The sequence below is a fragment of the Eptesicus fuscus genome, chromosome 5 (genome assembly GCF_027574615.1).
Source record: "Eptesicus fuscus isolate TK198812 chromosome 5, DD_ASM_mEF_20220401, whole genome shotgun sequence".
Lineage (NCBI taxonomy): Eukaryota > Metazoa > Chordata > Mammalia > Chiroptera > Vespertilionidae > Eptesicus > Eptesicus fuscus.
Genome location: NC_072477.1, coordinates 23,558,909 through 23,584,242, shown reverse-complemented (window position 1 = coordinate 23,584,242; position 25,334 = coordinate 23,558,909). Strand labels below are relative to the sequence as shown.

Sequence of the window (25,334 nt, the reverse complement as noted above, 5' to 3'; positions counted from 1 at the left end):
CCTCTCAAGATCTAAGTTACCACAAGACACAAGTTCATTCATTACAGGATCTGCAATTTAGAATCACTGGTTACTGCACGTCCACTGCAGAGCTTCCCACACTACCCATGGAGTTCTGTACTATGTCAGTGGAGCCCATGGTTGGCCACTCAGTTCAACTTTGCTCTCTTCCCAGATGGTGGAGACATTCTAACTCAAGAGAATACCAGGTGAATTTTGACAAGTGTGGCCCTATCACCGTATAACTTCTTAACTTCTCTTATCAACATGGCCCAAGTTCTTGTTCAGTAAACACATTTGTTTAAGAACCATTTTAGATTTTCATTAGGCTTTATTTTTTAAAAGTGGGGAGCTTTCAAAACTTCTAATTTAAATTTAGTGATTTATTCTTAATCTCTAGTTAGCAGTCACTGCTCCTAACATTTAGTCTAGATTGTATGAAAAGCAGTTAAACTTAGCTGAGAAGTTGATTGAGCATTCTGATCTGTTTGCTTACTAACAGTATCCCAAAGATTAGTATGTTGCACAGTCTCGAAGCATTTTTCACTTGCACGGTCAATTAGGGCATTTTGCCCTGTTCCCCAGGTAGACAATGAGCAGGCAGCAGTGGCAGCAGCCCTGAGCTATGCTAAGCCCTTTGTCAAATGGCCTGGGGTTTGCTTGCTTGTAGCCTTCTAAAAAGAAATGAGAACAATGGCACATACCGGCTATCAAAAATGCCCACAGGTAAGCGCCTGCCTCACACACCATCTTGCTGGGTAGCCACCCTAGGATTCAGCTGGCCCCACAGGCTCTGGCGCGTACTCGGAATCAGTGTCCCGGGAAGCATCCTTTAAGACCAAGTTAGTCCTCCTTACCTGTCAGCCCTACATCTGTCTGGTCTAAATCTTTCACGACCATCTCCGAAAACAATTGCAAGCTAAATTCAGTTTCTTCTTCCATTTCCCCATTAGTTGATGTTGTAGAAAGCATCTAGGCCCACTCCTTTAAGTCTGCCTCTCCAGGCCTCCCACTGCCTGGCTAAGACTCCTCCCTTCAACGGCTTCTTGTGCCTCAGAATAAAATGTGTTTTCTTTTGAGATTTGATTACATACGCCTCATCCTGTTGCCCCATCTCCACCTCCCACCTGGTGCTCTCAGGACACAGATGTTTCAAGTTCCTCCCTCACCTGCTCTCTGCTCAAACTATCCTCCATTCCTTTTCCTCTGTAAAGTCAAACTATTAAGCTTGGCCGATGTGGCTCAGTGGTTTAGTGTTGACCTATGAACCAGGAGATCACAGTTTGATTCCGGTCAGGGCACATGCCTGGGTTGCAGGCTCAATCCCCTGGGGGGTTGGAGGGGGGAGGGCATGCAGGAGGCTGCAGATCAATGATTCTCTCTAATCATTGATGTTTCTATCACCCTCTCCCTCTCTGAAATCCATAAAAATATAAAAGAAAAAAACAATGAATCCATAAATAAGTGGAACAACAAATCAATGTCTCCCATCCTCTCGCTCTAAAATCAATAAATAAGATTTTTTTAAAACAACTTTATGCGGAGCATTATCTCAATCGGTTGAGTTTTGCTTCCCGGCAACTGTTGATAATGTGGCTCAAACTCACAAAAAATTCTAAAAAACAAACAACTTTATGTAGCACCTCCCTAAAAAGGGGGGGGGGGGGGAGAGGAACTAATCTGTGCTTATATGTTGGGATAGTGGATACTCCTGGTGTGAGGAGGAACCAGGAGTTCCTGCGGTATAGTTATGTTGTTTCTTCATCCAGGTGCTGGTTGAATATACTAGTATGTTCAGTTTCAGAAAAAGAATCAAGCTGAAATGTGTATGTACAATATAACTCAATGGGGGTTTTTAAGCCTTTGTTTTCATTCTGTATTTAGCTGGCTTTCACCTGATGTTTAGTTGAGGCTAGGACTGGATATGTGGAGCAAGAAGAAAGAACCTTTTGTTACTTTGACACTGGGTTCCCTTCCTTTCCTCTGTTGGTCTGACTAGTGTGAAGGAAGGAAGTTCAGAATATTGTTCTGCGTCATTCCTGTGGCTAGGCAGACTCCCATGCTCAGGGGTGCCCCCACATGGCCATAGGACAAACAGGAGGTCTAACAGGGCCACACCTTATACATCTCTCTTCCTCCCAAACCCTCCCCACCCTGCCCCGCCTACCCAAGTAGAGAGAAAAGAACAAAAGGGACCCGGAGCAGGAATAAGAAAGACCAGGGAAAAGAAGATGGGGCAAAGAAGAAGGGAAGGGACAAAGACCAAAGTGTCAATAGCCACCAGAATGAAGCAACAGTGGGGGACCGACAGGAGTTGGACAGACAAGACAGGGCAGGGGAATGACAAAAATTTCCCCGTGTTTCCATAGGTCACTAGTAACACTCGCCTCCTCTGTGAGGGCGGATTCCCCAGGGAATGTGAGCCCACAGACACCAGAGTGAAACCTTTAAGAACACAAGTTAAGCAGCTGCTACCACGGCACCACACAGCACCCACCACGCTGCCCTGCCTGGGACCAGGCCGGCATAGCTCAGCCGGTGCTCTGAGCTCCCCACCCCGCAACACCTGGTCTCACCTCCGTGGAAAGCTCTGCTGAACAGCCCAAGCACAAGAGAATAGCACAGTCAGTGAGCAGGTGTGGAGCCCTAGAAAGAGTTCCTTCCACTAGAAATTCTCGGACCATCAGTTTGAACACACTTAAGGAATATCCACCAAGTTCCTGGTCCACGTTAGCCAACTGGGCTGGGGCATTGCTATCTATGCAAAGCTGAGGAAAACAGCCCATTGTCACGAGATTAAAACCCACATAATGGTTTTGTGGGTTTGGACTATGCTTTTTAAGTTCTTATTAGAGTAATAACCTGAGGCCTTTACCAGTAAAATATGACCACCCTAGAAATACACCTCTCGCTTGGCTTCTGCTTGGAAAGCCACCAGCTACTTTCCTATCAGCTAGAGAGGGAGCCAGACTCACTGATGGCGTGAAAGGAAGGAGCCGCACAGTCCACGTTCAGCAGGAAGAGTCCTTTATAACAGCGAAGTTGATACACAGTACTAGAGTAGGGCCTGTCACGGCCACGGGAGCAAGGGAGCAGGTCTGCGGACCAACACGTTCCAGGGCTCACGTCACACTGACACACCAGAGTGACTGCCAAGTACCCCCTGAAGCTCCGCCCACCCACCAGTTCCGTCAAGAACTCTGTCACTTTTTCTATCTTCGTTTTTGGCCATTGAAGATAAAATCCACCATGATGACAGGATTCAGCACAACAGTCTTTCCAGTCATGCCAGAGATGGATGTCCCAGCTCTTAATGAGAAACAAAAGTTCGTTTGACTTCTCTTGCAAGGACCAGAGAGAATTTGTTTCTTCATGATCTGTTGAAATATTTATATATACTCAAAAAAAACAAAAACAGAAAATAACTAACAGTCCATTCTGTGCTCTGTTTCCCTGGAAGATTGCTCATGATCACCCCTCCAATAGCTAGAGGGGTCATGTGTCTGGGAACAAAGAATTAAGACACTTCAAAATAAGCAATAAAAATCCTAGTGCAACACTCAGAAGCAGATGGTGGCTTGAGAAGGTTAGAGGGGGTGGGAAGTGGGTGCTCTGTTTCGGAGCAGGGTATGTATGGCCTTTGGGAAGCCGAGTGGATGCACAGACAGAAGCAGCAACAAGCAGGAAACACTGTTGGGGAGGCCCACTTCCTTCCAAGCTCTCCCCAGGTACGAGGGTGTCACATCACCTGCACTCTGACTTCTCAGGGCTGAGGACCCTACCCCTCACCCTCCACCCACTCCGGTGACCCGCACGCTAAGCTGAGTGGTCTCTGAAACAGGCCCAGGCCACGGCCTGGGATGCAGCTCTGGAGGGCCCAGGTAGACAGATCCCTTCTGGGCTATTCCAAGCCAGCACCTGGGAAGCTCGCTTCCCCAGGCAACCAAGAGGCATGAAGGGAAAAAGCAAGGGAAGGAGAGGCTTCGGAGGCTTGGGAAGAAGAAACGGTGGCCAGCAACACAGTGGCTTTGTACCTGGCTCGGTTTTATGGGAAGACCTGCTGCCACTGCCACCTTATCCCTGTGCTGGGGACAGACTGTGTTCAGTCTGCAACCAGCAGCCTGGAGAGACTCCATATGCCTTTTGTATGTCTATATGGGGATATATTTATTCTTTTTAACTGATATAAATGCAACGGCTTCTGCAAGCTGCTCGGTCCTCTGCCCTGAGGGGTTCCTGCCTTCGGGCCTGCCGCCAGGCTCACCCCAGCTTGCCATCTGCCCTACCCACAGCGTGGGGAAGGCCCCGGATGAGCAGAGAGGACACACACCACAACAGGTGACCAGGAGGAGGGCCTACCTCGATGAGATTTCTGTTTCTAACCCTGAGAACCTAAGGAATTGTGAAGGATGGGGAGAGGGAGCTGGGGTTAAAGGTCACCGGGCTTTTTATTGCAGTTAAAGCAGACTCGGACAGGATGGTCCCAGCCTCGAGATGGGACAGCCCGGCGGTCATGGGAGCACTCATCACAGAAGCCCTGGCCGCAGGCCCGGCAGTGGTGCTTGGAGAGCTTGATGCTGAACTCCTTCCGGCAGCTGTGGCAGTGCAGGATCTCGTGGTCGGGCACCCAGTACGCCGGCCGGGCCGCATCCTTTACCAGACCTGTGGCGAGGAAGGAACCATGTTGGGCGGGACACGCGGAACCCAACACCCCCAGTCCCACGGTGCACGAAGGCGTCCTCAGACCCTCCAGCGGCTCCCAATGCAACTGCACACAGAATCACCTAGGGACCCTTTAAACAGGCAATGCCTGGTCTTCACCATTCCACCCCGGCCACAATCTTCAGGGCTGGGGCCCAGGAGCTGGAATGTGTGTATCAGTAAGCTCTCCCGGTGTTCCTAGGGTGCAGCTGCATTAAGAACCACTGGAGCAACAACAAGAAGTCGGAGTCAGGACATATCTTCATTCAAATGCCAGTTCCATTGAGCACCAGTTCATTAGCAGCTGCAAGATTACAAGAGGTTACTTCTCAGGGCCTTAGCTTCCTCGTCTTTAACCACCCACCTTCAAGAGCTGTTATGGGGATTACAAGAAATAACATGCCTCACGCACGGGCCTGGGACCCGACAGCGAGTGAGCGCTTGGTGAGCACAGTTGGCAGGCTCTGTGCGCCAAGGGCAGCCTGCCTCTCCCAGTTACCGTGACAGCGGATGCAACCTGAACTTCAAGCCTGGGCAAATCCATCTATTCCTACACCTTGGAGTCAAAGCTCACTGTCTGCTCATTCTGTGAGCCACGGTGATTACATCTGTTACAAGCAATTTTCATTACCACCCACCCAGGAGACCTTGGACTCTCCCCTACAAAGGGCTGCAGTACCCCAGCCCAGACAACCCTGCCTAAGCCCTCCACACACTGGGGGCTTCCCTTCCTCTCCCTCTCCCCATCTTGGTTACAACGCCTGGTCTTCACCCCATTCCGCCAGGCCAGAAGGGAAGAGCCATCTTATATCCTAAATGAGTAACAGCTTGGCTGGTGTGGCAGATTCAACACGGCCACAAATTCTCTGACACTCGTGCCCCCTCCTTGAAACTAGGCAGGCTCTGTGCCTACAGAAGACTGTACACGTTTCCGGGCCCAGGCCTTAAAAGAGACTGGCAGCTTCTACTTGTCTCTTGGAGTATCAGCTCTTAGAGCCTGAGCCACCATGTACAGAAGCCCAACTACCAATGAAGAAGCCACACGGAGAGGCCTGAGGCTTTATGGAGAGGGAGGGTCTACTTCCAGGCACCCTGCCCAGGCCCAGCACGTGAGTCAGGCTGGCTTGGACCCTCGAGACAGTCCAGCTGCCACACTGGAATACCAGGCAATGCCACTTGGAACAGAAGAATTACCCTTCCTGACTTCAAGTTGTGAGACATGGTGAAATGGTGGTTGTTTGAAGCCTTTACATGTTCAGGTAGTTTGTTATGCAGCAATCGGTGGTTTAAGAGAATGGTCTCCGGAGGGAAACACGAAACCACTGCAAGCAAATGTTCACCAATTTTCAGCCAACTTCCTGCTGCCCAACTCAACCTGGGGCTGCAAGCCTTTGACAAAATGACAGCCCAGGGCCCTCTGAAACCTTCCATCCCACACACACTCCACCCAGAGCAGCACTGCCAGGCCCACCTAGTGGTATGTCAATGGCTGTCACCACGGCTCCCAACGTGTTCTGCACGGCCTCGCCCACCTTCCGAGCAATTAGTGTCCCGCCTTCGTCATCCGCCTGTGCCTCAGTGACATCTGCAGACAATGATAAAGGAAAAGCCGTCAGCTCTTAGTCACTTCCCAAAGGAAAACTCGGAGGGCCGAGCAGAGCGCTTCTGGGTTCTTCTCCGGGCACCACTGTGCTGCCCTGCAACGGCCCCCGGGGCTGGGCTACGGGTCAGGTGGCATCTGTTAGTCCTTTACCTCAACCCTCTAGAGCTATCTTATAACCTTTCTTTAAAGTAAAGCAGAAAGCTTCCAGAGCATGACCTAGAACCTTCTCCAAGGAGAAGACTCAGTCTAAGCCATGTCTGGTAAACACAGGATAGGATTAACAACTCCCCACCACCACCCCAGCACTCAGACTGACCAAGACCAAGGGAGCAACTGCTGTCAGTAGATGCAGTGAGGAACAGGGCTGGGCAGTTCCCAACACCCAGTGCCACGGAGAGGTCCCGCCCTCCACCCTGCAGCTCCCAGACCCCACATTACCTAACTGGACATTCCTGGCTTCATAGCAGTTGTCACACACCCGCACGGGCACAGGGCCCCAGCCCCGCTCGGGCACCGGCCGGGTCTTGGATGAGCAGCCATCACAGAAGCCCTCCCCACAGGCCCGGCAGTGATGCTTGGTGTCGTTCTCTTTAAAGGACGTAGCACACTTGCTGCAGCTCTGTTCCAAGCCCAGAACAGACAAGAGGCAGGTGTCATTCATGTCTGCTCAGCTGAGAAAGCTACCGATACCCGGGGGAGGGCCACAGGACCGCCTTGAAACGGCAGGACCCCGCCAGTTCTAAGGGAGGGGCCCTGGAACCTCCAGCCACTGAAGCAGCTGTGATTATCATTTTCCTCCAAGAAGTGCCTGGAAAGGTTCTCCAATCATGCGGCTGAGTCACAGGGCTCTCAGAAGGCTAATTTAGCCAGAAGAGAAATGAGACTATTTTTTTAACGGCCTCTGGGAAGTTGGTGAGGAGCGAGTTCCCTGTCAAGGATTTGGGCCACAGCTCGGTGCACCTTTGCTGTGGGTGCTGTCGAGATTTATGGATCAAGCCGAGGATGACACTAACAGATCTCTAAAGGCTCCCGGCCTTCAGATTCTGTATCTATGATCTTAGGCATCTGATCAATAATGATTGGCCCTTGCAGGTAAGGAAACTAAAATCTACCACAAAGAAAACACTTGCAGAACAACATGAAGGGAAATCCACGGGCGAAGAGGACACTGCCTGCCTTAATGTATCCCCCTCTCCAATGCCCTGGGAGCTAACCTGACAGGGAGAGAAAGTCCACGCCTCCCCCACAGAGCAAGCTTGGGACAGGGTGAAGCGACACAAGCCAAACGGGCCACGCCAGGGCTACAGGAGCAGCATGCCGCACCATACCAGGATCTGGGAGTTGGGCCTCCAGTAGGCTGGCGCTATCTGGTCTGTCAGCCAGGATGTTACAGCCTTGGTGGGCCCAAGGCTAAGCTCAGACACCGACTGAGCCATGAAGTTCATCCCGTCCAAGAGGCGCTGGGCAGCATTGTTGTTGTCCTTCAGAAATCCATCCGTCTGAAATGAAAATGCAGGCTCCCATCATGCTCTGAGGGAAGGCACTCAAAGGAAAAGGGCGAGGGTCCTGGGTGAGCTGCACACTCATCACCTCCAACTCAGAACCACAAACTCCCTGGCAGAGAAAAACGGGGACAGACCGGGAATCCCTCTGGCTTCTAGGCAACATCACACCAACCAGTCATGACCGAATGGTTCTCTTCAAGGCGACCAGAAGACTTGGTGCACAGCCGCTCAATCAGGACTTAGTTTGCCCACAAACAGATGTGCACTCCAGGAAACACTCCCATAAAGACGACACCTCCCGCAGGAAACCCCCCTCCCAGGCTGGGTTAGGAGCCCTTCCTGTCAGTTCCTCCAATAGCTCTGCATCTCCGGGAATCCTGTTCCCACGTGTAAGAACAGTATCTGTTTATGCAGCGGACTATAAACTCTGAGAACAATGACCTATCTTTTTCACTTTGGTATTTCTGTTAAGTATCTAGTTCAATCCTGAGCACACGGTACTCAACAACATATGCTGAGGTAACGAATGGGTGAATGAATGGACAGAAGGAGAGGAGCCTGTATTCCCTAATTCCAAGGATGACGAGGAGCGCAGACTAAACGCACACCACAGTGTTCCCGTTTTCTTGGACTAGAAACGATCTTGCCATAGAGACGACAGCTTTTGCAAGAACTAACTAAGGCAGATCAAAAACAAAAGACAGTCATAAAACACCTTGTGAGAAAATTATACTAGTGTGAGGCCATATGAAATCCTTGGACCAGAATAGCCTGGACCGTCATGTGAGGGGAGACTGGGAAGAAGAGGAACAAAACAACAGGAGATTGTCAGTCATGTGGTACCTGAAGGATCCAGGTAAGCGCAGAGAGGTGGGTCTGCAGGTAGGCCTCGGAGGCTAACCGGTGGCTTTAGAAATCACCCAATAAGGGGGACACCACCAAGGAAGTGCCTTCGAGAAAACTGCTTATTTTTTTCCACGAAGGGAAAGGTTTTGGATGTATTGTGATTTATGAGTAATTCCAAGTATGAATTGTGGCTTCATGCAGAATCAAAGCAACATATCAATGCCTCATAAGCAGATTTATTTTTCTAACATCTGGAATTCAAAAGTCAAATTAAAAATAGTGAGGGCTGCCCGGCCGGCATGGCTTGGTCCCCAGTGTGGGGCAAAGGAGGCAGCCGATCTATGGTTCTCTCTCATCATTGATGTTTCTATCTCTCTCTCTCCCTCTCCTTCCCTCTCTGAGATCAATGAAATCTATTTTTTAAATAAAATAAATAAATAAAAAATAGTAAGGGTCTATAGTAATCCCATTTCTTAGAATATACGTCAAGAAAATTTCCAAAAAAAGAAATGGCTTTCTTACATAAAGATGGTCACTATAGCATTTTCTTTGATGATGAAAAAAAAAACCACAAAAAACAACTCATAAACAGCACGCATGAAACTTTAAAAAGGGAATGGGGAATCAAACTATAACACTAGACATAATGTTACACAGCGACTACAAATGAGAACCATGAAAAATGGAATCAATGTGGAAATGGTATTGTGGTTTAAAAAAAAAGGCAGATAAATGGCAAGTAAATTATAACTATATCTATATAAACATATGCATATGGAAAATGACTGAAGAAAATATGAAAAAATGACGTTTTGCCCATCCGGTGTGCCTCAGTGACTGAGTGTCGACCCAGGCACCAAGAGTTGCAGGTTCGATTCCTGGTCAGGCACATGCCTGGGTTGCGGACTTGATCCTCAGTCGGGGTTGTGCAGGAGGCAGCAGATCAGTGACTCTCATAGCTGTTTCTCTCTCTCTCTCTCCCTAAAAATCAATAAAAACATATCTTAAAATAAATAAAAATGAAGTTTTATTTGCAAAGGCAGTATAACAATAGATCAATTTTTCATTTATTTTATTTCAAGTTGTGCTTCTAGTATGTATGCAAAAAATGAAAATAACGATCTAGAACAAGAAAAGCTCTTTAGATCATGCCTTCCTAAACCACCAAAATACTGAAAGTCATGGTTAACCTTATTTCTAAACAAGTTCCACTTTTCCACACACATGTATAACTGAACGATACAAGAGAAAGAATAATAAATAAAACTGCTCTTACTCCAGGCCACACATGCACAATCTCTGTCCGCACCACCGTATCCACAGGATCTTGGTTCCCAAACCAGTATTGCCGGCTACGATAGACCACGCCGCAGTTAGGACATTCGATCACATACCTACAAGGAATGCAAATAGACACTATTACCCTGCCAGGTTTCTGGGGAGACAAACACCAGATAACCCTTAGCTATGTTGTTTAAACTCACCCAGACCAGGCATATTTTGCAAGACCCATCCAGGGGGAGTCGGTGGAAGCAGATGTCTTGGGCACTACGCTGACCTCCTTGCCTCTCTCATAGCAGGCCTGAAACATGGAGCACTCTGCCAGCTTCTTCTCTGGAAACCGGTCCCCGTGGCCTCTTCACATCCCTGTCCAGCACCCACTCCCCACAAACCATACTGTCTGAGGGTCTACAGACCCCGAGTTTAGCACATCAGAAGGAAGTTCATTTCTCTAAAGAAGCCAGTGCCCTGAATGGTCATGAACTGAATGCATACCCACCCCAAGCCCCAAAACTAAGCTGTAAATTATACACCCGTCAGACAGAAGAAATCAAAACTCGGTTCCTGAAGAGCAAGAAGAACAAATAGCCAGTGTATGTGACCCCTGCCTACAAGCTCAAGAGACTAAGGGGAAAATAAGCTTTAAAAAAGTTCCACAAAGCCCCAGCAACAAACATGTGTGAGTTATTTTGGTTAGAGCTGGGGAGAAGTTCCAGAGAGATTCCATTTGAACATCAAATACTTGGGGATGCAGCAAAGCTGCCCCAAGCCAATCTTTCCAACAGGAGAGGGACCAGCAGCCAGCTGCTGGAGCAGGGAGAAGCTCGGGGACTCACCTTGCAGGTATAAACTCGGTTGTCATACTGGTGGGAGTAGCTGCAGCGGCTCTTGGCTTCGTGAGGTACTCCTTCTTTCCCATGATTCATGCTGTTCTTACATCCAGCCCTGAGTGAAGCCCAAAAGCTGACAATGAGGCGGCCAATGGAACCGATGCTACTTATGCAGAAGAATCTGACCCTGAGCCAGAGATGGGGCCCAAACCAGAGCTTGGTTATTAACTAGGCCCGGGATCCTGAGCACAGAGGACAGTTTGTCTCAGGACCCACATGCCTCCCTTATCCTTGCCATCAGCATCACTACAAAGGTAGAGCAATTAGTACCTTGTATGAGGAGAAAAAGCGAAATGAGGAAACTCTTCTTAGAAACAGCACCTGGCCCCTCAGGAGGAATGGAGGCGCCAGAAGATGCCACCTTGACAAGAGGTGGATTTGGAATGGCTCTCAGGAAATTAAAAAACCCAAACAGCATGAAATAAGTTTAACCTGGACAGGCTGCCAAGATGCCAAACAAAAACCATCCCCCAACATTTGGCAAAGCACTAAGAGGAGGCTTAAGCCAGACAAGAAAACCTCCCAAATGAACAGCGAGCCCGGCCACCCTGACAACACAGCATACAGGTCAGGACTTCGGAATGTCCCTACGGAGAAGCAAAGTCCTGGAAACCCTGGGGAAGCTCAGTCAGAATGGAAAAGCAACGATCCAGCGTTGTGCTGGGCTCACGGGGCAAGCAAAAAGGAAGATAAATCACACCAGCAACGAACATCCCTCTGTCCAAGATAATCCTAGTTCTCCCTACCCCAGACCGTCTAATCCAACACCCAAATCCTTTTTACAAATTCAGAGCCAAGTGGTTCAGTGCCCGGCGGTGGCCTACTGGGTTCAATGCAAAAGGGCTATTGGAACAGAAAAGGCTCAGAACAGAACATCTGTGGTCCTCCTGTAGATGGGCAAAGGTGAGCAAGGACAATATAGTGGTGAAGGGGTGGAAAGGCGGGGAGTGAGTACACGACGTGGAGACTGCAATCTGACTGTGGCACACACACTGCATTTAAATCCCCTGGGCTTCTTCAGTCAAGTCACCAAACTGTGATTTAATAGCCATCGACAGCTCAGGTTAATCCAGTGACCCCCAAAGTGTGGTCCCCCAACCAGCAACATCAGCATCACCTGAAAACTTACCAGAAATGCAAGTTCTTAGGCCCTACATCAGACCCATTAAATCAAACTGTGGGGCCAAGACCCACCGATCTGTTTTACCATGTCCTTCCGGAGTTTTTGATGCATGCTCAGTTGAGAACCAATGCTCTGTCCCCTGTAACAAAGTGTGGTCCACAGACCACCATCATAGGCATCACTCGGCGCTTGTTAGAAATGCAGATTTTCACCCAGAACTGCTGTCCACGCTCTGCATTTTAACAAAATCACAAAGTGGGGTATATACACACTGATGTTTGAGAAGCACTGCTCTAATGCAATGTCCTCAACTCAGACTACACATTAGAAAAATCTCAGGAGCCTTTTAAATAATCCAGTGCCTAGCCCTAACCGGTTTGGCTCAGTGGATAGAGCGTCGTCCATGGGCTGAAACGTCCCAGGTTCGATTCCGGTCAAGGGCATGTACCTTGGTTGCGGGCACATCCCCAGTAGGGGGTGTGCAGGAGGCAGCTGATCAATGTTTCTCTCTCATCGATGTTTCTAACTCTCTATCCCTCTCCCTTCCTCTCTGTAAAATAAATCAATAAAATATATATTTAAAAATAATAATAAATAAATAAATATTCCAGTGCCTACGCCCCACCCGAGATCCATTAAACCAGTCTCCTTGAAGGTGGGGCCCAGGCCTGGGTAATTCTGCAAGCTCCCTGGATAATTCTAATGTGCTCTAAGCATTTGCCCTCACAGTGAAAGGCATCAACTAGGATTGATATGGACTACAGTGCTGTGCACACACTGGGATCTCTATCAAATATTAGTTGAATAAATGGAAAAACTGTGATTGAAAGCCCTGATAGGAGAAACACGGACAACGGGCAACCTAAAGTTTTCTATAGTAAAAACTGCCCAAACCAGAAGCCAGTCAATTTCACACCTAAACCAGGCTGAACTCTTCAGGAGATTCTTCATAACCATGTGTCCTGGAATCCCCTGCAACCTCCAAGTGTGGTCCCCCGACCACCAGGAGCACCTGGGAACTTGGAAATCACCCTCTCAGGCCCCACCCCATCCGTCAGTCAGAACGTTTCATTTAACCAGACCCCAGGTGACTTGCATGCACACTGATGTCCAAGAAGCACCATTCTGAGTCTCTTTTCCCAAGATGGGGAGACAGCTGGCCTCACTTACCCGCAGCTGAGGCACAAGGAGGAGCAGGTGAAGTACTCGTCTGGGAAAAAGGAGCTGTGCGCCATCTGGTCATCGGGGATCTCACCGCTGAAGCGGTCGCTCAGTGCCTAGCGAGGAGGGAAGGTGACATGAAGGCACAGCAGAGAGCCCTGTGCTTTGACTCTTCCGAGACTTACTTGCCTTTCTAAGATCCCCTCCCCTACCCCTACCCCCAGCTTATTTCTTACAGGCTCCACAGCAGGAAGAGGGAACTTACCTTCAACCTCCTAGGCCCAACTTGCCTAGAAAGAACCAGCCCGCTTGCCAAGAGGTCAGAAGTGAACAAAGTTACTGTTCTCTACTAATTACCTTGGCGGTTATAAACCCCTCACACACTCAGTCTCTCATTCAGAACCTCCACAGATACTGACTGATGCCCACTTCATCCTTGTGAAGCTGGGACACCGAGAAATCAAGACTTGAGAAGGTGGCTCGCTCGTCTTTAAGTCAGAGACACAGCTGAGCAGTGAGCAGGAGTGTCGTGGGCTTCTATCCAGCTCTAACCACAGGCACGCACTTAGCATTTACTAGGCCGCAGAACCATCTCAATGCAGAAAAATACGTCACCAGCCAAAAAAACAAGAATTATTGTAGTGTTTGGTAGCCTTTTATCAACTACAGTAACCCAAAAGACGGCAAAGGGCAAAAAAAAAAATGCCAAAAAGAAAGATAAGGTATTTGCAGAGGCAAACTGAAATTTTTATATTGAGAGGCACTTCCATTTCTTTCTTTTTTTAAAAAATATATATTTTATTGATTTTTTACAGAGAGGAAGAGAGAGGGATAGAGAGTTAGAAACATCGATGAGAGAGAAACATCGACCAGCTGCCCCCTGCACACCCCCCCCCCCAACCGGGGATATGCCCGCAACTAATGTACATGCCCTTGACCGGAATCGAACCCAGGACCATTCAGTCCGCAGGCCGACACTCTATCCACTGAGCCAAACCGGTTTCAGCGCGCTTCCATTTCTAATCCTGTTTTCACGCATTACTTTATACTGAAAGTACTCTTCAAGCTGATTTCCCCCCCTTCCAGGCCCTTGGTCAGACTCAGTGGAAAAAGTAATGTAAATTAAATAGAAATGGGCTTTCCAGGCTTCAAAAATCATTAAGTGCGCACTGTTCCAAGCTCCCATCTTTCAGTCTCCCGTTCTGAGGCAATCATTCTTCACGGGAAGAGAAGGAAAGTGGCCTAAAACAGGACAAGATGTTACTTCCTTTAGTAAAAGCCAAACGAAATTTTAAGATGAGATTTGGGAAAAGGGCAGATTAGGTTCTAAACTAAGGTTCTCAAGCTCTGAAAGCAATTTCATTTCCTGAGAACTTATTTGTTAAAGTTCCTTTGCCTTCTTTCAATGAAGCCTTACCGCAATAAACTGCAAACTCAGGTGTTGATGAAGAAGAGTGATCCCAATGTTGAGTCAAGTCAGGTGTAAGACAAGAGTCGAGGCAGGAATGTGTCAAATTGAGGGGGCATGATTCACCTAAGGCCGTGGTCGGCAAACTCATTAGTCAACAGAGTCAAATATCAACAGTACAACGACTGAAATTTCTTTTGAGAGCCCAATTTTTTAAACTTAAACTTCTTCTAACGCCACTTCTTCAAAACAGACTCGCCCAGGCCGTGGTATTTTGTGGAAGAGCCACACTCAAGAGGCCAAACAACCGCATGTGGCTCGCGAGCCGCAGTTTGCCGACCACGGACCTAAGGGCATTCAAATTCAGCTTCTGCAAGGATAATGCCCGGCCCATACACCATCAACTGCCAGCAATGGCCAACCAGTGGCAATCCTGAAACTAGACCCCTCCAAACAGACTGACAGATAATAACACATGTAAATCCTGTTGCCTTGGGGGTAATTTTGTAAACACTAACTTAGGGAAACACTAAGATTGTGAGAGAAAAGATAAATGAATATACATATGAATATTAATGAGAATAATGAGAAGCAAGGCAAGAATCACTCACTAGCCCAAACTGCCCTCCTCTCTCCTAATTCTTAATGTGATCCATCCTTTGGTGATTTTTAAAAATATATATTGTTTCATTGATTTCACAGAGGAAGGGAGAGGGAGAGGGAGAGACAGAAACATCAATGATGAGACAGTGTCACTGACCAGCCACCTCCCGCACGCCCCCAACCGAGGATTGAGACCGCAACCCGGGCAAAGGCCCCTACCAGGAATCAAACCATGAACTCCCGGTTCACAGGGCAACACCCAACCACCGAGCCACCCCGGCTGGTGCTACAGGGATTGTTTTTGGTGTCACCTTTTCCATGACACCTTCTCAACCACTTTAAACACACTACACTCTGCCTTCTCTGAAGGCCTTTTGTATTCAACAACTAAATCAGTATTGAGTAATTAGGCAATGATGCAAAACTCTGGGCCTGTTGTATTTCATCTCCTAGACTAGTTCATAAACATTGTGGAAGAAGTTTCCAACCTTTATATCCTCTAACTCCTAGCGAAGGTCCTAACCAAGAGGTCATGGTTTGAGTCCTCTACTAGGACCTCGAGAATGAAGTGCCCAGCACCAACCCCCCATGCACACACCAACCTCTGTTCTCCCCTCCTCACCATGGCTCTGCCTCTGTGCCAGGCTTCATCCCAGGCCCACAGGCCCTCTCTAATTTTAAATTAACTACTCTCTGATTGGCCAAATTACTGATAACCTTGTAGGCTGTATTTCTCACAGGTGTGTGCATGACCCTCTGGGGCTAGCTGGTGGGAAATGGAGTGTTACCTTCCTAATGCATCAATTTATGAAAAGATCTGGGGAGCAAGCTATTATTACATAAAAACCACGCATGGACATAGTATGAAACTAAATGGAAAATTTGCAGAAATTAAACATGAGACACCCTCCTCCCAAGTCACTTCAGGTTGAGTGGCAGCTTTGCACTCTCTGTGCCTATTGCTTATCTATAAAATGGGGATGCTAGAAGGACCTTCCTCAATAAGGGGGTTCATGGGTTACTCTGAGAGAATCAAATGCAGTTGCCCATGCAGAGCACTTGGCACAGACCGAAAGCTCAGAAAACATCAGGTGTGCCCGGCCAGTGTGGCTTGGTGATTGAGTCTCGTCGACCTATAAACCCAAGAGGTCATGGTTTGATGCCTGGTCAGGACACATGCCCAAGTTATGGGCTCGACCCCTAGTAGGGGGCATATGGGAGGCAGCCGATCAATCATTCTCTCTCATCATTGGTATTTCTATCTCCCTCTCCCTTCCTCTCTAAAATCAATAAAAATATATTTTTAAAAAAGAAAACATTAGGTGCCATTATTATCATTTTAATTGTTTTTTTTTATGCTGAGAATTTTATTTCCTTCCTTAGATACCCTCACTACATAATCCAGGTAATGCAGGAGATATAAGAACCTCTCTCCATGATAGCTCATTAGTCTTCATGGCTGCTTGCATGTGTGGGTGAACACAGTTAAGTCCTCACTTAATGTCATCATAGGTTCTGTGACTTGAAGTGAAATGACATATCATGAAACCAATTTTTACCATAGGCTAACTCCGTGGTCGGCAAACGGCGGCTCTCGAGCCACATGCGGCTCTTTGGCCCCTGAGTGTGGCTCTTCCACAAAATACCACGGCCCTGGGCGAGTCTATTTTGAAGAAGTGGCGTTAGAAAAGTTTAAGTTTAAAAAATTTGGCTCTCAAAAGAAATTTCAATCGTTGTACTGTTGATATTTGGCTCTGTTGACTAATGAGTTTGCCGACCACTGGGCTAACTGATATAAACAAGAGTTAAGTTCCTACAGCATCTCAATGCTATAACAAAACATTTAACAAAATATTTGAGGAACTGCTGTATTTAGCTGCAAAAGCTGCTTATGTATCCAATGAGGTGATAGAAAAAGTAAAACAAAAAAAGAGAGAGAGAAAGAAAACGAAGGAATGTAGAAGCTACTAAAGAGGTATAGGGGAAAACCAAAGAGAAGCATTATTAGCCCCTGAGGTTTTTTCCTTCAAAGTGGGTAACTAAAAGGATAACCTACGTACTAGTTTGCCTTAGGAAAAATAATATATTTAGCATGAGTTCAACAACTGGGTTGAATTCGGCGAGGGGGAAATGCCACTCCCCAGTAAATATAAAATTGCAGCCCAATAACAATGACAGCACATTGTTACTCAAGGTTCTTTCTGTTCTAAAACCCAAGTTGCCTGGTTCGCATCTCTGAAATTCCCTCAGAAAAATCGGGGCATGTCTACATATCTCAAAGTTCGGCACGAAAACAATCTGCAGCCTGATTCCCATGGTACATATGCCCCTAGAACCTCCATCACTGCCTGCCCTCAACAAATCAACTGTTAACTTATGTTGGCCAAGGCAACAGTAACCTCTTATGACATCAGAAAGAGAACTTCTAGTCTAACCAGCCACAGCACTTCATATGCTGGTCACCCATCCTCTGAAATGCTGGTACACACGAAAAGCATGTTACTTCCCTCACAAGTCACTGAAATAATGAGTCAGACCATGACAAGCTTCAGGAGGACTTAACAGGAGTCAAGAGTATGGGTAACTGCTTTTTAAAAATCTGATGTTAGTGTGTTTTGGATACAAGGGTAAGGAGAAGCTGTTCTCCTTCCTGATTGTTACTTTCCAGTAAAGATACTACTACCTAATCCATATACTTTGCCTTTCAAAAATTCCAAACCTCACATCATTCCAGGGATCTTGGGCTCTCCTCCTTCTGAGGTCCCAAAGCTGTGAGGGAAAGGCAGGGAAGGAACTCTCCTGAAAAAGCTTGGGAAAGCATTTGAGGTAAGTCTGGAAAAGGTTGCCTGGAGACCAGATGATCTTGAACTTTAGTTGTCCAGGCAACAGTATGGCTCTTTCTACTGAACCTGACAGGTTAGCCCCAGTCATCAAGGGCTGGCAGTGAATGTTCTGATTCAAAATGGACTCTTACAAAATCAATGATGCCACACCCAATAGAATATAATAACTTTATAAATACTTAAATGCATCCTGATGTGATAAAGGTCAGAGTTTCTACATTTAGATATCGGAGGCTAAAAGAGGTATTAAATAAAACCTATACAAATTCAACTTTAAAATGATTCTCTCAATTATTAAGAACTGTAATACAGACAACATAGTTAATTCAATATTAAATTCCCTTATTCAACAGGGATCTGAGCATTTCTTTCCTTTAAAAAGATTTACCGGCTTACTCAGGTTTGCTCTGTTGGTAGGTATCTGGCCTGTTGCTACTATGGAACCTGCGGAAAGGAGTGAGTGGTCAGGAGGTGGGAAATAACAGCTGGAAAAGAGGCACTGGGCCTGGACCTCGCTGTGGCAGAAGAGTGGTCAGGTCAGCAGTCACTAAAACAGGAAGTGACTCTCTCTCTCTCTCTCTCTCCAAACTCTTCAGTCTTCCTCATTAAACACATTCCCCTTCAATAATGACCATGAAAAGCAACACTTAGGCTCCCTTTGGGTCCAATAGTGCTACAGCAATCAGGTGGAACCTCATAAATAAGATGCAGCTAATAACTTTTTAAAAGTATACCAAGCCGAAACCGGTTTGGCTCAGTGGATAGAGCGTCGGCCTGCGGACTGAAAGATCCCGGGTTCGATTCCAGTCAAGGGCATGTACCTTGGTTGCGGGCACATCCCCAGTAGGGGGTGTGCAGGAGGCGGCTGATCGATGTTTCTCTCTCATTGATGTTTCTAGCCCTCTATCCCTCTCCCTTCCTCTCTGTAAAAAATCAATAAAATATATTTTTAAAAATAATAAAATAAAAATAAATAAATAAATAAAAATAAAAGTATACCAAGTGGCATTAAAAAGAATGATGTATTATATACTCATATAGAAAGATAACCAAGATGCATAATTACGTGAAAAAAAAACACAACAAGTTCTGAAATAATATGAATGTATGATCCCATTTTTGAAGGAAGAAAAATGAGTAGGTGTCTGTGTGTGTGTGTGTGTGTGTGTGTACATGCACTTATATAGAATTGAAAATTTCTAGAAGAATATACAAGAAACAACTTACAATGGTTATCTGCAGAATAAGAGATTATAGGAAAGGATAAAAGAATTTAACTTCTCTATGATCCCATTTATTTAGGGAGAAAAATATATTATATATATATATACTTATGTTTGCACATGTGTGTCACTGGAAATTTCTAGAAGCATATACAAGAAAATATTAACAATGGTTATTATGGAGTGAGGGGGAGAGGAGAGAAAAGGACTCAATTCATATCATACACATTTCTGTATTATTTGAATTATTTTATCATGAACACTCATTGCTTTTATAATTTAAAAAATTACTTTTTTCAATGAAAATAACCAAATACACAAATACAACTTATAGGAATGTCCTTTCTAGAGGCAACTAGCAATATGTATCAGGAACCTTAAAAGATGGCCACATGCTCTGACCTTCCTAGAAGTGGAATAACTATTGAGAAGGAATAGAGCAGAGTTAAAAGCATAGACTTGGAGCCAGACTACCTGACTCAAATTCTTCTCCACCACTCTTACCAGATAAGTCATCTCAAGCTAATTAATTCACCTCTCTGTGCCTCCATTTCTTTTTTTTTTTTTTAATCCTCACCAAGGATTTTTTTCCATTGATTTTTAGATAGAGTGAAAGGGAGAGGGAGAGAGAGATAGAAACATCAATGATGAGAGAGACACATCGACTGGTTGCCTACCACACACCCCCAACTAGGGCCGGGAGCCTGCAAGCCGGGCATGTGCCCTTGACTGGAATCGAACCCGGGACCCTTCAGTCCGCAGGCTGATACTCTATCCACTGAGCCAAATCAACTAGGGCATGACCCAATTCTCTTTTTTATAAAATACCACAGTTTACCCATTTTTTGCACACTTAGTTTGCATTTTGTTGCTATTACAAAGATTTTTTTAATAGCAATTACAAAGATTGCTATTAACATCCTCATATAGGTCTCCTTGTGTTCCTGTGGAAGCTTCTTTAAGGCAAATTCCTAGAAATATGGCTAGAACATATATTATGCATATTTTATCTATACTAGGTATTTATAAGTTACTTTTCAAAGTAGTTCTAAGAATTTTAACTCAACTGGCAGTTTATAAGTTTACTGCTTCATACTGACATTTTATTGCCAGACTTTTCAGTGTTTGCCCTTGTATTATTGTGATTTTCATTTCCTTGATTACTAGAGCAGCGTTCACCAACCTTTCAGATCTCACAGACCACCAGTTGGCAACCGCTGTACTAGAGAGTTGAAGTTTATTGGTGCATCACAGTTTTTATTGCCTTTTATGTATTTTGTCTCTCCATTTTCCTAAAAGGTTTATATTTTTTCCTAACAATATTCCTGTATATTTTATCTAAAACTTTAAAAATCATATAGAAAAATGATCATATAAATCTATCCCTAGCCTCCTCAAAGTGTTTACTCAGTGAGTTAGGGAGGAACTAGACAAGGTAAAGAATGCCAGGGAGAGAGAAGGAAAAATATGAAACAGGAAGACAGACAAGTTATTTTGGCAATGATAATTTATCTGTTTATGCCAGTGATTTTCAACCTTTTTTATCTCATGGCACATATAAACTAATTACTAAAATTCTGCAGCACACCAAAAAATACATTATATTTTCTGCCAATCTGACCCAAAAAAATGGTATAATTTTTATTCATTTACACCAGATGGCTATTGCTGTGTTGGCTGTTGTCATTTTTTAAAATTGATTTCAGAGAGGAAGGGAGAGAGAAACATCAATGATGAGAGAGAATCATTGATTGGCTGCCTCCTGTACACGCCTTAACAGAGATTAAGCCCACACCTGGGCATGTGCCCTGACCAGGATTTGAACTGTGACCTCCTGGTTCATAGGTCAACGCTCAATCACTGAGCCACACCAGCCGGACGTCATTTGTTTTATTTGACAATCTAAGAGAAAAGAGGTCAGTGCCCTTGACTAAATAGTCAGATATTGCATGTTTTACAAATTCTTGCAGCACACTGGTTTAAAATCACTGGTTTATGCCCATCCTCACTCTTTTGTTCCAAAAAGGACTCAAGGCTACTTGTAAAAATAAATACAATATAAAACAAAATAAAAAATAAGTGGAGAAGAACAGACAGCAATTCTATTATACACTGCTATGAACTATGAAGGCTTCAGTTAGAATGTATTTTAAAAGCAATAAAATTCTAGTGGGTCAATCTGCCGAATATAGTCCTCACAGGTAGCTTCCTATTGAAGTGATAGAGAACTAACAACTTCTAATATAAAGTGGATTAAAACAAAACAACCAAAAAAAAAAAAAAAAGACAAAAACATTTTTTTCAAAGATCTGAGTAAATTGCCAGAACCCTACAATTGGCCCTGGCCAGGTACGTCAGTTGGTTGGAGCATCATCCTGATACACCAAGTTTTCAGGTTCAATCACATACAAAAATCAGGACCCATACAAATCAGGACACATACAGAAATCAACCAATAAATGCATAAATAAGTGGAACAATAAATTGGTTTCTCTCTTTCTTCCTCTCTAAAATAAATAAATGTTTAAAGAATCCTACAATTTCCTGGGGATAGCTCAAAACATATTCTTAAACAAAAAAATGCCTTGTCATGGACAAGAGCAGTGGGTCCCACGTCTCAGTACAGCACAGCCCCTACCTCAGAGAACAGAAAACGTAGGGTAGGGTCCAGGTGAAACTCAGGTGAGGACACCACTATCAGAAATCATCAGAACTCAGCTGACAAAGCTCATTTTAATCTCAGAAAGCTTTGAGATTCATATCACCTCCTAAGAATACAGTGTAACTATTTTTCTTAAAAGTGCCCAACAAATGGCCTGGAGTAGGCCACCCAAGACTCTTAAGGGTGAAATCACTAATTACTGCTTAAGCACTCGGTGTCCCTGATGGTCTTATTTAAACATTAACCCAGCTATTGGCCTTGCAGTCAAAACTCCTATCGATCAGATTTACAGCCCTTTGCATAATGAAGTATGGATTCAGCCTCTTTGGAGAATGTTTGCAATACTTGGCTGTGTTCTTCCACTTTGACTACCTTTGAGCCCTTACATGGCCACTAGCCTGTACATCTAAGTACACTTTAATCTCACATTCTAATTAGAAGTATGTATATCATGACTTATTCAAATATAATCATTTTTCATAGTTTCTTTCTTAATATTATCCACAACAGTTAATAATACTTACTGAACATTTACCATATGACAAGTATGTTGCTTCTTAACGTATGTTATTCTCATTTAATCCCCACCTCAATTTAATTAGGATCATTCTATTATTACCCCAATTGTTCTGATGAGGAAAAATGTTTGAAGAAGTGCTATAAGAGGAAAGACTGTTGTCTATCTTGGGCTCCACTCTATTTCCAGCACCTCAGATTCTACCTGGCATAGAATACACTCATTTATTTGTTCAATGAATTAATGAACAAACAAGTTAATTCATTTCCCAAGACTAAGCAGCTGGTAAGTAGCAGAACTGGGATTCTGACACGTCTGACTCCAGAGCCCAAGCTTTTAACCACTGTTAGTCCATTTGGGCTGCTATACAAAACTAGAGGCCCAATGCATGAAATTCCTGCAAGAGTAGGCCTGCCTTCCCCCGGCTGCCGGCACCAGCTTTTCCTCTGGCACCAGGGACCTGGGCTTCCCTCACAGCCCCCTGGCTTTTGTCCGGAAGGTCATCCGGAAGGACGTCCAATTTAATTAGCATATTAAGCTTTTATTATTATAGATACCACAGACTTAACAGAAACTTATTTCTAACAGTTCTGGAAGCTGGAAGTCCAAGGTCTAGGCACCAGTACAGTCAGGTTCTGCTGAGAACCTGCTTTCTGGTTCATCAACAGTGTCTTCTCACCGTGTCCTCTCTTGGGGGGAGGGGTCAGGGAGCTCTCTGGCGCTTCTTTTATAAGGGCATTACCCTCATTCACTAGGGCTCCATCCTCATGGCCCAATCACCTCCCAAAGTCCCCTAACACTAACACACTGGGCATTGAGGATTTCCACATAGGAATTTTGGGAGGACACAAACATCCAGCCTGTAGAAAACTCTGCTAAAACCACAAACCTTTTTTGAATGGTAACTTTTCCTTTTGACATATAATTTCAAGCTTGTAGAAAAGTTGCAAGAATAATACAAGAAACTCCTTATACACAGTTTACCCAGATTCACTAATTGTTAACATTGTGCCCTACACTGCAGACCTTTTAAACCCAATGGATTAAGCAAATCAGCCTAGGCCCAGCGTTGTTCCCTGTGTAAACCAGGGCCTGCCTAGCTTTGCGCCAAACTCCCTTCTACCCCTCCTTCCTTTCCCTCCCAGGCCCAGTCTCTGTCCCCTGACCCTCAGGGTATCCTCATATCCCAGCTCCAATCTTCTTTTTTTTTTTTTTAAATATATTTTATTGATTTTTTACAGAGAGGAAGGGAGAGGGATAAAGAGTTAGAAACATCGATGAGAGAGAAACATCGACCAGCCGCCTCCTGCACGCCCCCCACTGGGGATGTGCCCGCAACCAAGGCACGTGCCCTTGACCGGAATCGAACCTGGGACCTTTCAGTCCGCAGGCCGACGCTCTATCCACTGAGCCAAACCGGTCTCGGCATCCAATCTTCTTGTTAACATTTCCCTGTTCTCTCACCAGGCCCTGCAGCCCAACACTGCCCCAAAGGCCCTGCTCCTTCCCAGAACTTCTGTCCTAAGCCTGAAGCCATAGTAACACAGAGGTGTACACAAAGCAAACCACAAAAAATAAACAGTTTTTCACCCAGATGGATTTCATGAATTCATTATAAAGAATGGTAAAATAAAGAAGCACATACTGAAGATAAAATACTGTGTTGAAATAAAATCCTTGAAATACTAAAAATAAGCAAAATAGAAAAGACACCAAATAAGCAAAAATACTTAAAATTAGATTCTACATGCAACTATATGAGATGATAGAAAAATGATAGATGTTCACTGTTTATATATACCAGGGTAGGCACAAGTAGGTTTACAGTTGTTGGTATAGAAAAACACATGCAAGTTATGATTATAACTAGAGGCCCAGTGCACGAAATTCGTGCACGGGGGGTGGGGGGTGTCCCTCAGCCCAGCCTGCACCCTCTCCAATCTGGGATCCCTCAAGGGATGTCCGACTGCCCGTTTAGGCCTGATCCAGGACTGCTGGCTCCCAACTGCTCACCTGCCTGCCTTCCTGATTGCCCCTAACTGCTTCTGCCTGCCAGCCTGATCACCCCCTAACCACTCCCCTGCCAGACTGATTGATGTCTAACTGCTCCCCTGCCAGCCTGTTTGCCCTCAACTTCCCTCCTCTGCCGGCCTGGTCACCCCTAACTGGCCTTCCCTGCAGGCTTGATCGCCCCCAACTGCCCTCCCTTGCAGGCCTGGTCCCTACCAACTGCCCTCCCCTGCTGGCCTGATCGCCCACAACTGCCCTCCCTTGCAGGCCTGTTCTCTCTCTACTGCCCTCCCCTGCTGGCCATCTTGTGGTGGCCATCTTGTGTCCACATGGGGGCAGGATCTTTGACCACATGGGGGCAGCCATCTTGTGTGTTGGAGTGATGGTCAATTTGCATATTACTCTTTTATTAGATAGGATAATACAAGAATAAACTTATATAGTATGCAGGACAGATGTTCCCCACCCCTGGATTAAATGAACAAATCCTTTGAACTTTGGTACCTCATAAATAGCAATTATTGTTATCCATATATGTTTATGGTTTTTTCTTGGCCAAATTTCTACCTGTGATACTAGTTTTCCATTTACAGTGATTACAAAATGTTGCCTACTTTCATAAATTAATTTAGGTTAAAAACAAAAACAGGTGAGTCTATATAAAGAAAAACAAAAGGGCGGTCCACATAACTGAGCCTCAACATGAGTCAGCTCACCAGAGTTGGGCCACAACATCCATTAATTAATGCTTTTTCCTATTCCCTAAAAGCCTAGTTTTTCCCTGATATAAGGACCTATCATTTTTTTAAAACATATTTTTATTGATTTCAGAGAGGAAGGGAGAGAGAGTTAGAAACATCAATGATGAGAGAGAATCATTGATTGGCTGCCTCCTGCACGCCCCTTACTGGGGAATCGAGCCCGCAACCTGGGCATGTGCCCTTGACCAGAATCGAAC

General features: G+C 45.4%; 1 protein-coding gene and 1 long non-coding RNA gene across 3 annotated transcripts in view; one reads left to right on the top strand and one right to left on the bottom strand.

Moving 5' to 3' along the window:
• Nucleotides 1-4,424: 4,424 nt before the first annotated feature.
• ZFYVE1 (zinc finger FYVE-type containing 1) overlaps nucleotides 4,425-25,334 on the bottom strand; it is a 46,886-nt gene continuing 25,976 nt past the window's right edge. The window contains exons 5-12 of the mRNA XM_028141452.2: nucleotides 13,120-13,226; nucleotides 10,773-10,881; nucleotides 10,140-10,237; nucleotides 9,932-10,049; nucleotides 7,633-7,803; nucleotides 6,743-6,923; nucleotides 6,173-6,286; nucleotides 4,425-4,662 (exon numbers count right to left, since the gene is read on the bottom strand). Of these exons, the coding sequence (XP_027997253.1) occupies nucleotides 4,430-4,662; nucleotides 6,173-6,286; nucleotides 6,743-6,923; nucleotides 7,633-7,803; nucleotides 9,932-10,049; nucleotides 10,140-10,237; nucleotides 10,773-10,881; nucleotides 13,120-13,226 (1,131 nt within the window). The 3' untranslated portion in view covers nucleotides 4,425-4,429. The remainder of the gene's footprint in view (nucleotides 4,663-6,172; nucleotides 6,287-6,742; nucleotides 6,924-7,632; nucleotides 7,804-9,931; nucleotides 10,050-10,139; nucleotides 10,238-10,772; nucleotides 10,882-13,119; nucleotides 13,227-25,334) is intronic.
• On the top strand, nucleotides 17,596-23,954 carry LOC129149117 (uncharacterized). Of its 2 annotated transcripts, none has more exons than XR_008556068.1 (3): nucleotides 17,596-17,701; nucleotides 18,382-18,500; nucleotides 23,834-23,954. It is a non-coding gene; the product is annotated as an uncharacterized LOC129149117 (long non-coding RNA). The 2 variants fall into 2 exon arrangements; XR_008556069.1 differs by lacking the exon at nucleotides 17,596-17,701 and adding an exon at nucleotides 17,846-17,947.